We start from the raw sequence: 13,059 nt of genomic DNA, 5'->3' as shown, positions 1-13,059 counted from the left end.
GGGCGTTCCAGTAGAAGTTTCCGACTGGGAATTTGGAAATTCCGACATCCCAGTTCAAATGGAATGCAGCATTAGCTCCACCGTCTCGTGTCACTTCTGGTTGCAAAAAACCAAGATGGTGACAGCCAAAATGGCAAACTCGAGGTTTCGAACCAAGCCTCCAGGAAGAGCGGCCCACGTTAATGCCAATTTTTGTAGTAGCCAAACGGCGGTACTACAACTTCCGTGTCGGTCACATGATGCCATTGAGCCCAAAAAGACTGTTTCCCCACAGACTTACATTGTAAATCAACGGATTATTTTTTTTGTGGTGAATCAACTTCCTCCGACTTAAATCATTAGACAGCGTGACGGCTGTGACCCGTGACCGAGCGGACGCTACTACGCCTGCTCCATGGGCCCAATGGATGTGGAAGTCACACGGTGACTACGTCCACTTCTTATATACAGTCTATGATCACGTCAAGTGGTCATTGTGTGAATATTATTGACTCTAGTAACATTGGTGGCTGAAGCCCATATATATGAAATCAGAGCTGTTTGTGGTTGGACTCTGGAGGGCATACTCAGCCATGTGATCTGTTTGCTCTTTTTCACTCAACACTTCTTTCGTGATTAAATGGAACAATGTGCAGTAGGGAGGCTGTGGCTGCATGTTTTACAGTCAAAAGTTATGTCACTGAAAAGTATTTTCCATTAACAACCCAGAAGATACTGGAGCTGTTTTTAAAACATCAAGAATTTACTGACATCTTGAGTTTAAGAAATCAATGTTGGTATATCATGTTGCTCCTAAAAGCTCAGGAGACAGGAGACAGGAGACAGGAGACAGGAGACAGGAACCACTAGTTTTGTAAAACGTCATTGCACAGCTTTTAGTTCCTAAAATTGAATTAATTAAATTCCTTAGATTATCTATTCTAATCTGCTCAGTTCACAACTGATCACATCTCCACATAAATGATAGAAGGCAAACAATCAGTAGAAACCCTAATGCTTATTATAACAGCCGGGGGTGCCTCTTCATTCATCGCCTTGTCAGCTGCACCCACGGGTGGAATGTTTAAACATCCAGGACTTAACTCCAAATACAATCTCTTCTGCGTACAGTTAGCGGGAGCAGTCTGTGAGAAGTACAACACTGGTTATGTCATGAGTGTTTCAGTGGAGGGGCGATCCAGCAGGGTAGCAACGGCACGACAATTCACCGCATTTGACTTCAAACTTTATTTGACGCTGATTTCACAACACGACAAAATGGACATCTGACAGAAGGAAGTTTGCCTTTCTGAGGCCACAGAGAACTGATCCCAGACGCTGTTTCTCCACAGTCAAATCTCCTTTTCATTATGAGGTCCTGAAGCCTGAAACAATGTTTGTTCTTCATCTCTTCCTCCAAGTTTCATACACAGTCGAGCAACATTCACACTAGTGACATCTATTTGACATGAGCTGTGCAGACAGGAGCGCTGTCAAGTACATTGCAGTCTATTTAAGGGGGTGGGGGGGGTTCTAAATTGCAGCATACAACAGGTGATTATTGTGAGGCCAGGCTGCCTTGAGGAAGATGTTATCAAGGGGAAACAAAGGCTGAGGATATTGTATGGCTTTAATTTGACATAACATCCCAGATCCTGGACCAGTGTAAGCCGGTGACGGAAGCATCTAGGCCACTTCCTGTACTGTTAAACTACGGGCCTTTCTCACACCGGACCCTGCCCACTCCTACTCCAATACGGAGTGAACTCTGTTTGTAGTCCCACTCACAGCTGAATGAAGCAGCCTTCTTAAAGGTGTCGGTATAAATACAGCAACTAGTTTTGGGACGAACTTCTCATGACGGAAACTGTCGTAACGTTTCGTAACCATGGTTTCGTATCAAGCGGAGGGGATGTGCAAAGGTTCTTAACAGTATTAAGTAGGGATGCACCAATCCAGCGTTTTCAGTCCTGATACCGAGTACCAATCCCATATACCGTTATCTAATTCATCAGCTGTATGCCTCACTGTGTGGAAGTGACATCATTCTTTAGTGTGGAAGGCAACATCAATCTTGGCTTAAACATTACTTTCATAACTTTGTAAAACAAAATGTCAAGTATGACAGGCATGGGCTCGATGTTATTCTTATGAGCTGTGAGGTTCTTACCTATATTATTGTGCCGTATCACGGTTTTACGAAACGCACACAGCGCCACACACACATAATGTCGTGGATGTGGAAGTTCTTCAGCGTGAGTGAAGAAGACATAAAACTCGCAATTTGTGACACCTGCAAGTCCAAAATAAGCCGTGGAGGAACAACCTTAAAAACATTTGGAAGAACTAACTGTTTTATTGTGAAAATACATTTGAATTTAAATTTTCCATGAAAGAAAAGTTACAAAAATGTTTGTGTATGCTGTCAATTGTAGCCCTTAAGGCTTTAACACAACGGGGGGGCAAAAATCGGAATTTGACAGGTCAGACTCTTAAAACATCGGAAACGGGAATCAGTCAAGAAAATTCCAGTCGGTGCACTAATTGTAATCCAAAATAATAACCTTCCAATAAATCCTTGTCAAGCTTTTTTGTTGAGTTGTTTCATGATCATGTTTGAGGTTAGTGTGTTGTATTAGACTGCTTCATATTGAAAGGTGTTTCTAATCATCTATCCTTGTGTATGCAGATGGGGTTGAACAAAACATTGAGATGTTAGAGTGACATAAAGCATGATCATGTAAAATGCTCTGACCTTCACAGCAGTCCTGCCACATGCGCAGGTCGATCTGAGGGACGTCGTCACAGCTGCCGTAGCCGTGGGGCAGCTCGGCCACCCTGAAGACGTCCTGCTGGATGCGGGTGATGTTGTCCCCGTTGTCACACAGCACCCGGGTCAGAGAGGCCTGCTTCAACTGGGTCAGCTGGGCAGGAGAGAACACGCCCGGGTTCTCATACCAGAACCTGAACAAGACAGACAGAAGAAAAGGGAAGATGATGCCACCTGGTGAGGATGCTCTACGGCTTTTATTTGACTTGATTCCTAAAAGAGATGATGTCAGAGCAGGGTGTTCTACTCTTGCACTCATTTAAGAGGATCAGCTAAATAAATGAGCTCAATAAAATGTAACAGATATATTAATTCATACCAGGCCTGGAATGTCATCATTTTAGGGGCTAGGCCACTTGGCCTTGGGTGTATCACATTTTTTGAGGCCACAATGGCCAAATACCAGGGCAGCAAGACCATCACACAAAACCACAGAAAGAATAGATTTAACTTAAGGGTTATGGATGATTTTATTTTTAATATATAATATAACTAACAAAACCATGTATTGGTGTTTACTAGGGCTGTCAAAGTTAATGCAATCATAACGCGTTAACGTAACGTTTTAACACCACTCATTTTTTGAACGCATTAACGCAACTTGCGATTTTTAGGTTATAGCTGGAATCCATCGGTACCAACCATGTCATACTAGTTTGTTGCGAAGGAGGTTAAATAACGCTCCATACTTAGGCTACATTTTGGCGAGGAAAAACTGTCATGGTCATTTTCAAAAGGGTCCCTTGACCTCTGAGCTCCAGATCAGTGAATGTAAATGGGTTCTATGGGTACCCACGAGTCTCCCCTTTACAGACATGCCCACTTTATGATAATCACATGCAGTTTGGGGCAAGTCATAGTCAAGTCAGCACACTGACACACTGACAGCTGTTGTTGCCTGTTGGGCTGCAGTTTGCCATGTTATGATTGGAGCATATTGTTTTATGCTAAATGTAGTACCTGTGAGGGTTTCTGGACAATATCTGGCAATGTTTTGTGTTGTTCATTGATTTACAATAATAAATATATACATACATTTACATAAAGCAGCATATTTGTCCACTCCCATGTTGATAAGAGGATTAAATACTTGACAAATCTCCTTTTAAGATACATTTTGAACAGATAAAAAATGTGCGATCAATTGTGACTATGGACCATCATGTGATTAATCACGATGAAATGTTTTAATCAGTTGACAGCCCAATTGATTTGTAAACAGTGTCTACAAATTACCAATATTTGTAAGTTGTTTATTGCTGTTATTTCCTACTTTGTTGTGCTGTCGCCTACAGACAAAGTTAATACCGTAAAAGTCCAGTTATGAACGATATGGATCAAGATTTGTGGCTGTTTTAGTTGTTAAAATTCATCCATTCTCATAATTATTCATTTATATTTCATATACAGTAAGAGAAGGCGTGCAGAAGGTGAAGGAGCCGGTTTTGGCTCAACCAGCAAAGGAGCCACACTGGACCAGGTGTGTAGTTTTAGCGAAGCAGAGCAGAGAGACGTTTCTGAAATGCACTGCAGCAGGTCTGGTAGAATCACAAGCATTATCCAGAGTGGCCGAGATCAGCTCCGGCAGCCGCATCACGGCCCAAACACTTGCCTGGTTTTACAGTTGTTCATACCAGGCTCCAAATGGAACTGGTTATGTGCACAGCGGTTCACTTGATGTTGCCCAATGAAAACACAGAATCTCCACAAAAGACACTGGTGTCTAAAAACCATACTGACAGGAAAGAGGCGTAGAAGGGATCAGCTGGGGCAGTGCGGGGGGGGGGGGGGGGGGGGGGGGGCATCGAGGCCACCGTGTTTGTAAAGGCTGAGGGAAGATGTGCTGTGATCTTACTGTACCTGTCTCCGTCCTGCAGACGTTTGAACTGAGTTGCCAGCAGACACATGAGGGTGGGCCCCACTCTGCTGCCAGGGACCAGGTCTTCAGCCATCAGTGCAGGGAACAGGTCGATGTTCAGAGGAGTGCCATACAGCCTGCCACACAGGGAAAACAGTCAGGGACAAGAAACTATGTGAAGATATTACAATCCAGAATTATTACGGAGCACAAGCTTCCCTGAAGTGAATATCAGTCCAACCATGATTTGTCTCAAAATGACGACAAGACCCGTATAAAGACAGTGCTTTCTTTAGACGGTTCACAGGCATGACCATAGCCCACAGATAACACACGGCTTAATTTGTAGGAAACTGGTCTCAAGCCAAGTTATGGAAAATTCTAATAATCATCTTGAGTGTATAATTACCTCTGCAGTTTCTCTCTGACACTAGGATTCTTAATTTCATTCCTCAGGTCATCAAAGGTGTGAGCCAAGGTCAAATTACAGAAGGACCTGTAGTCATTGTACGGTGGTATCCCATGATCCCTTCCTCTCTGTATATTCATGGCAGCCAGGTCCAGAGCCACGGAGTGGGCCATGGAGAACAGCCTCTCCGTCAGCTCTGTGTTCAGCAGCTGTGTGGAAACCCGCATTTTACCAGCGACACCAAAGAGCCCGCGAAGCAGCGGGTCGATCCCGCCCTCGTTCACGATGCGGAACGGGGAGAAGAAGGCCCGGTGCAGGGAGATGTGTCCCTGGGGGATGGGCTGGAAGTCCTCGTCTAACCTGTACAGTATCGGGTTGATGAGGGTGTGCCCGAAGCGGAACGCAGCGGTGGCGAAAGCGTTGAGGATGCCGGTGTTGATATTGGGGTTGTAACCAGTGTACGGCCCCATCAGCTTCATGCCTGCCTCACCCAGGATCTAGGAGATAGGAGAGGGAAGGTAATGTCTTTCTTCTTCTCATTGCTACTACAGTATCACTATTAATGAATGTCTTTCTTCTTCTCATTGCTACTACAGTATCAGTATTAATGAATGTCTTTCTTTGTGTTTTAACCATGGATATAATCAGATAACAAGAGACTTAGCATCATAACAGAGAAACAGACTGATGCTGCACCGAGGAGCCGCACCGCCGCACACCGGTCAGAGCGCACCGGAGAACGGATAGACATGTTGACATGTTGCCGTGGTTCGCCGTTTTTTAAAATTTTGAGCACAAAATTAAGTAATTTGTCAAAACAATGTTAGCAAACAGTTTGTCTAATAAACTTAGTCAGGAAACGACTAAAAAAAAAATTAAATATCACAGAAATGTCAAAATAGCCCAGAGGGGGGCTTTAAGATGACAGCTGTTACCTTTGGCAACCAGTGATTGTAGGTGATGTGCTGCATCTGGGCCCCCACTATCTTTCTGGCCTCGTGGTAGATGGTGTCTCCGTCCCAGTGGGGGTTCAGTCTCAGTAGCTCTGTAGCTATGCGGTTGTGTTCCCTGAACCACACCGTGTGCATGGCAGTCAGACCAAGCTGCTCATTGGCACGGTGATCTCCAGCTAGGAAACACGGGATTGGGCTCTCGTTTTCATCCCTCATACACTCAGTGGGTGGTCCGGTAGCAAAAGGCAGAAGAGGCTTCCCTGTTCGTTGGATGATACCTTGCCGGAGCAGACCCCTCTGGCTGGCCAAATCACGGATTTCCTCAGATTCATGGCGTGAACTGCCGTAGACGTTTGAAGCGTCGATGTAAGAGGTCAGCTGGTTGATTTGCTCTCTTGGGTACACGCTGTTCATGAGGAGAGAGGTCATCCCGCTGCCGCACACAGGGCTGGATCGGACGAAGAACATGCAACGGGCGCCGCTTCGCAGCTGCCGTGGGTCGTTGGCTGGGAACTGGATCGGAAAGCACGGCGGGTCATTGGTGCAGACCTGAGTGCACAGCTGGCCGTCAGAGAAGCGCGACTGGCTGAGGGCCGCCACTGTCGAGTCCAAGTCGTGGTCTAGGAACTGACCCCACTGCATCAGCATGTGAGTGTAGCAGTCATCAGGCGTGATGGTCTCCGTTCCGATCATGGCGGTGGAAACCAGCCTGGGTAGAGGCAGCCTGTATCCGTTATGCAGCTGCTCATTGGCGCCTCTCGGCAGGTTGAAGCCGTTGTCGTAGACCGACTTCAGGAGTCGTTCGAAGGCGGTGAGCGAGGCGCCCCACATTGGGTGCTGCAGGTTGTTGCAGGTCCCGTCGTGGCTGCGGTACTTCTGGTGGAAGCAAATGTCAGAGCAGTTGTTGAAGCGCCGGTGGGGCTTACAGCCGGACAGGTTGGCGATCACATCCAGAAAGTGAGGGGACACCAGGTCGTTGTAGCGGAAGGCTGTGGGAAAGCAACATAGATTGAACACATGCAGAGGCTGATACAGAAGAGTTAACAGGCTTTACATGTGTGATAATTAGGGCTGTCAATGTCAACGCAATAATAACGTGTTAACGCAAATTCATTTTAACGCCACTAATTTCATGAATGCATTAAAGCAATCAATCATTCGGAGGTTGTAGCGGCTCAGTTTTAAAGCTAGAGTGAATATACTGGCATCATCTGGAACTCAAGAACCTGAGGAACCCACTGGTACCAACCATGTCATACTAGCTAACACGGAGGCTCCATAGACCCAACCAAGATGGTCAACTTTATTACTCCTTTCAACCTTGATAAAGACATAGCAGACCAGATGAACTCCTTCTGTTCTTACCTTTCACAATAAAAGCCCTAGACATAAGCAGGAGAGTATTTTGTGTGGTTTACTTGTCACGGCTCCAGTGTGTAAAGGCCTTAAGGGCTAGAATTGACAGTATTGACAAACATGTTTTGAACTTTTTTTTCATAGAAAATTGAAATTCAACTGTATGTTCATAATTAGGGCTGTCAAAGTTGACGCGATAACGCATTAACGGAAATTTGTTTTGATGCCACTAATTTCTCAACGCATTAACGCAGCTTGTGATTTGTAGGTTATAGCGGCTCAGTTTTAAATCTAGAATGAAAATACTGGTATCATAGTAAACTAGAAAGCTTAAGGAATCCATCGGTACCAACCAGGTCAAATAAGATTGACACGAAGGAGGTTAAATAACGCTTCAGACTTCACGCAAAATTTTGGCGAGGAAAAACTGACATGTCCATTTTCAAAGGGGTCCCTTGACCTCTGACCTCCAGATCAGTGAATGTAAATGGGTTCTATGGGTACCCACGAGTCTCCCCTTTACAGACATGCCCACTTTATGATAATCACATGCAGTTTGGGGCAAGTCATAGTCAAGTCAGCACACTGACACACTGACAGCTGTTGTTGCCTGTTGGGCTGCAGTTTGCCATGTTATGATTGGAGCATATTGTTTTATGCTAAATGCAGTACCTGTGTGGGTTTCTGGATCAATATCTGTCATTGTTTTGTGTTGTTCATTGATTTACAATAATAAATATATACATACATTTGCATAAAGCAGCATATTTGTCCACTCCCATGTTGATAAGAGGATTAAATACTTGACTAATCTCCCTTTAAGGAACATTTTGAACAGATGAGAAATGTATGATTAATTTGCGATTCAATATTTTGATTGATTGACAGCCCTAGTGATAATAAATTCATTTTGATTTGCAAATATTTCAAGTACAACATCATCCAAGCCATCAATTAGGATATACAGTAACCTAGTGTCTGTTAATATGATTGACATACATGCATCAAACACTTTAATGGCAGACAGAGAGCAGAAAGAACCTCTTGTCCTGAGGGCACAAGTTGCAGTGTTTCACTAACCTGCCCTGACTTGCTCTGATATGTGAGAGCACCTCTGTGAAAGCTCCCAATGTGCAGCATACCAATGAGTGTGTGTGTGTAGGTCTGTGATGTGTTAGCAATGTGGTGTTATGGTTATACATGAGAACAAGTGTTACGTGTGTGTGGCCGACCTCAATGAGGGTTAGGTGCGACTTCCTGTCTAAATGGCAAAACCCGCTACCAGCTTCAACCCCCCTCCCACCCCCCCCCCACACACACACACCTATTGTCTCACTTTCTACACTTCATTGGTGTGTGGTTCTGTATGTCAATGTGTACATGAAGAGAATGGGGAGACTGTGGCGTTGCCCTCACAGATAAAATAGAGATCCAATAAAAACAGCAGGTTTGTTTCTGCTGACGGGCAGAAAGCTCTCTGCTGGTCTGGGGCCAGTGCAACAATGAACACTTGGTTGTTGGCATAAGTAATGAAAACACTCTCTCTCTCTCTCTCTCTCTCTCTCTCTCTCTCTCTCTGTTCATAGTTCACAGAGCTCTGTTTCTCTTCCCCTACCTCTCTTTTTCCTCCAACACTAACTGCCACCCTCTTGACAACCTGCAACTCTTCTTTTTCATTCTATTAGTTCTCTCCTTCTTCTTTATAAATCTGTTCTGTTTCTTTGATTCAGCCAACATTTTCCAAACATATGAGACATCATCCCCCAAAACAGACTCTGTGCACAAGCAGCCAATCTGACCTTTGTGCTGTTCAATTTAACCCTCCATTACAATGACTACTTTCATGCACCATAAAGCCATTTTCCACGCATATATGAACGCAAACAAAAACAGATGCTTATGCATATAAACATGCTCTCCCTATCTCCCCACACGCATGCATAATTGAGACAATCTGTACACCGGCACACACCACCTCAAAATTTGTCCTGCTCGGCAGTGATTGTAGGTTAAGTGTAGTGTGGTGTGACAGAGAGCTAATAAAAGTGTTTACGGGCTCCTCGTCAACTGCTCCATGATTATGTCTCTACGCCCCGGGTCATGCTTTAGAGAAAATGGCATACAGATGGAGGGCCTATCCTCAGCCAAATGTTGCTAACAATAACATGGTAATTCATAGAGCGCTTGAGAATTGAATTACTGGTTGCATGGGACTTTGCTTAGGAACCTGGATGGGAGCTTCTTACTGAATCCACAGTGAGACTTTAATAAAATGCTGTATGTTCCATCCATCCAGCCATCCATCCATCCATCCATTCGTTAGCTACATCTGATTATCCTAGAGGGTTGCGGGGGACATTGTTTTGCTTGGACCCTCTAACTCGCTCGTGCATTAGACTCCTTGGTCTGTGTTTCAACGGCACAACGCGGTTGGGGCGCATTGAGGACAGTCCGCCACGGTCAACAGTCGCAACGGGAGCAGGGGGCCCCGTCCCTCCCCGGCGAGGAGAGAGGTCGCAGCAGGCCCTTTGTCCACGGTGCGGCGAGGTCCGGGCGGAGAGCGCTGTAAAGCTGCGGCTGCGAGCCTTTCCAAGCCGACCTAGAGCCGGTGGCGGCGCACCGCCTCGTATGCGGGACTCCCCAGCCTGCCGTGTGTCGCTCACACCCTCCAGCTGGTTGTTAACGAGGGTCTTTTGGCACAGAGAAGTACTCGTATCGGCGAGTACCCAAATGTAAGTACTTGTACTCGGTCTGAAAAAAAGTGGTATCGGTGCATCCCTACTCTCAATCATCACTGATGCCCCACTAGAAGTGTGTGGTGGTGTTTGTTTCTGCAGAGACCCTGCAGGCCTCTGCCTGGATGTTCTCTTTTCTTCTTATTTTGCTTTTGCTCTTCTGGCCGTCAGCAAACAGCCTTTAGGCCCCACGTGAGGGTGTAACCCCCAGCCAATAAGCAGGGCATGCAGCCCGTTCAGGTTGTCAAATACCACCGCTTTGTCACGACCCTCGGCGTCTGATACTGAGGCGCAAGTCCCCCTCTGGCTCTGTCAGATACAAAGCAGACCTATTTGACAGATGAGAACAGGTTGTTACATCGCTGGGTGATTTTAATCAGTGTTCCCCTGCTCCTCTCTCTCCTCTGCTGTGCAGTGGCTGTTGTGTGCTGTTATCGGTGTGTCAGTTTAACCGAGGCACACACACCAAGCAGAGAAGACAGGATGAAGCCTCTTCTGCTGCATTCATTCAAAATCCGACAATACGCCACCTTCCTGCAGGGTAATATTTGGTGGCAATATTTGCTTGAAAGTTCACCAAAGTTGAACTCCACACGAATCTGAAGATGCAAATTTGCATCGCAACCTGAAGTGAATTTTCTTTTGCTACTTTGCTTCCACCTCTATTTTCAGGAGCAACTTGATCCACAGAAAACAAGATGAATTTTGTCTTGATGACATCAGACTATTTCAAATGCAAACATATTAATCATTTCCTCCATGCATTAAGTTGTTCCAGTGGTTATTCCCCATGCTATGAATGCAGCATAATTAACAGCAATTGTGCGCCAAAGGCTCCACCCTGCAACGGCAGTAAACCAGAGAGCAGACTCCCATGGGCCCTCCGGGGCCGTTCACACCCCGACCAGAGAGCAGCAGTGCTTTTCTTTCTTCAGCTACAGAGCGCTCAGACACAGGATGCCTGGAAGGACATGACACTCTCCTTCATAGGAAGCAAGTTAAACAAAGTGGTTTTGAAATTTAGAAGGTCGGTGTTACACAACAGCTCATTGTTCGTGGTTGCCATGGTTTGGTTTGTGTAGAAAAATAAGCTCATTTGTGTCACTCACTAAGCCCAAGTGTGAATTTAATCATCACAAGCAAACTTATCAAGAAAACTTAAATATGGAGTTTGACAATTTCAAAAAATATTGTGAATAAAGCAAACAAACAGCAACTGGGCTGGTTTAACGTGCAAAAAAGAGTTGATCTATAGTGTCTTGATTAGAGGGAAGGGTTTCTCACAATCATTAATGTAAAAGAGAAGACATAGCTTGGTGTGCCCTGATAGCAAAATGTTTCACATAACTGAAACATCCACAGTTCCATTTCGACTGGGGACCTTTGTTGCATGTCATATCCATCTCCATGTCTCCTGTCTCTACACCAGGGGTATTCAATAACTGTTCAAAGAGGTCCAGTTACTAGAATTCCCTCCCAGCAACGGTCTGAGCCTCAGAATGTCTAAATTGCACCCTATAGCCCAGTGGTTTCCAAACTATTCAGTGTATTAAATGAGTTAGTCTTTTTTTAATGAATCAACTTTCTTTAATGTATATATCTCGTCAGTTTCGTCAACATAAATAAAGTGATGACGTCTTCACAGATTTGCCAAGTGAATTCAGATGCATTATATGATATCTTTTTTTAATGACTTAATTCATTTATTATAATAATATTAGAGCTCAAATAGATTTTTGTTATTGTGGTTATAAAAATGTCATTTGTGGTGTTGTTAGATTGCTGCTAGACCCTCCTGTTAATACAGGTGCGTGCCTCCCCTTGTGCTCGGCGAGTGGGAGAACAGTTTTACACTACAGTGGACATCTTGTTTTGAAAGGCTAAACGCCAACAAATATGGATTAAGGCAGAATATTTCTTTAGATAAAAACCTGTGAGTTTTGGAAATGATTACATCTCTGTTTTTTCTATACATTTTGACTCTTGGACTTTACAACACTGGAGTTATTGGAAATGTTTGGATCACACGAGTCAGAAACAATCCTATGCAGCCACCACAGGAATCTAATTCAACAAATAGTATAATACTCATTATATAAGTGTAGTCTGATCTTTATCTGCAACTGTGCACAAATACCGGATTCAAACACAATGTGGCCTACTAAGTAACAAAATATATACAGTATGTATCTTTTTAAATAGTTATATATACAGACTTCTGCATAATGATTTTAGTTATACATGTGCAAATCTAATTTTGACAACCTCAGAGCAGACAAATTCTGGCACACCTTCTTGGCGTGGACCGGACCGCAGGTTGGGAACCACTGCTATAGCCTACCCCTACGTCTATCAAATCAAATCAACAACATGCATTTCCACATCATTTCAACTAGATTTATTGTCAGCCAGGGAGAACAGTCTCAGACAGTCTGCAGCAGAAAGTAGCAGGTCAGTAGCTTCATGCTCCATGCTGTCATCTCCGTCACATCTCCCTTACGCTGTTGTTCTCTCTAGCCAACAAAAAAATCGATTCACCTATATAACCCGATTTTCTCGATTTCAATTTTGATATAGTTTTTTAATGCCAGAAGCGATATATTTGCTTCATTTGAGTCTATGCTGAGGCAGAAGAAAGTTACCGCTTTTATTGTTGTAGTCTGAGTAACGTGACGTCATATCCGTTCCGTATCCGTCAACAAAAACAAACCGCAGTCGGCCGGCCGTAGCGAGCAGAAACCGTCAGATAAAGAAGTCCCTTGAAGTTTATGATTCAACTTTTTCCCATGGTCTAGTGTTAACTAGAAAAGTTAACAAAAAATGCAATAAATCATCATATCAAATCAAAATACTTGTAGAATCGCAATACTTAAAAATCTGGATAAAAGGTGGTACCTTTACTGGGTTTTTTTTGTGATTCTTTAACGATTGGCTTCATT

At 44.3% G+C, this 13,059-nt stretch overlaps 1 protein-coding gene across 2 annotated transcripts in view; it reads right to left on the bottom strand.

Annotated features, from left to right (window-relative positions):
* pxdn (peroxidasin) overlaps positions 1-13,059 on the bottom strand; it is a 114,139-nt gene that overhangs the window by 14,584 nt on the left and 86,496 nt on the right. For both annotated transcript variants that reach the window (XM_074659940.1, XM_074659939.1), the window contains 4 exons: positions 6,012-7,018; positions 5,077-5,573; positions 4,670-4,804; positions 2,735-2,943 (listed from right to left, as the gene is read on the bottom strand). In XM_074659940.1, the coding sequence (XP_074516041.1) occupies positions 2,735-2,943; positions 4,670-4,804; positions 5,077-5,573; positions 6,012-7,018 (1,848 nt within the window). The remainder of the gene's footprint in view (positions 1-2,734; positions 2,944-4,669; positions 4,805-5,076; positions 5,574-6,011; positions 7,019-13,059) is intronic.

The sequence above is a fragment of the Sebastes fasciatus genome, chromosome 15 (genome assembly GCF_043250625.1).
Source record: "Sebastes fasciatus isolate fSebFas1 chromosome 15, fSebFas1.pri, whole genome shotgun sequence".
NCBI classification, from domain to species: domain Eukaryota; kingdom Metazoa; phylum Chordata; class Actinopteri; order Perciformes; family Sebastidae; genus Sebastes; species Sebastes fasciatus.
Note: the sequence above shows the minus strand (reverse complement) of the source record. Positions and strands in the feature narration are given on the sequence as shown.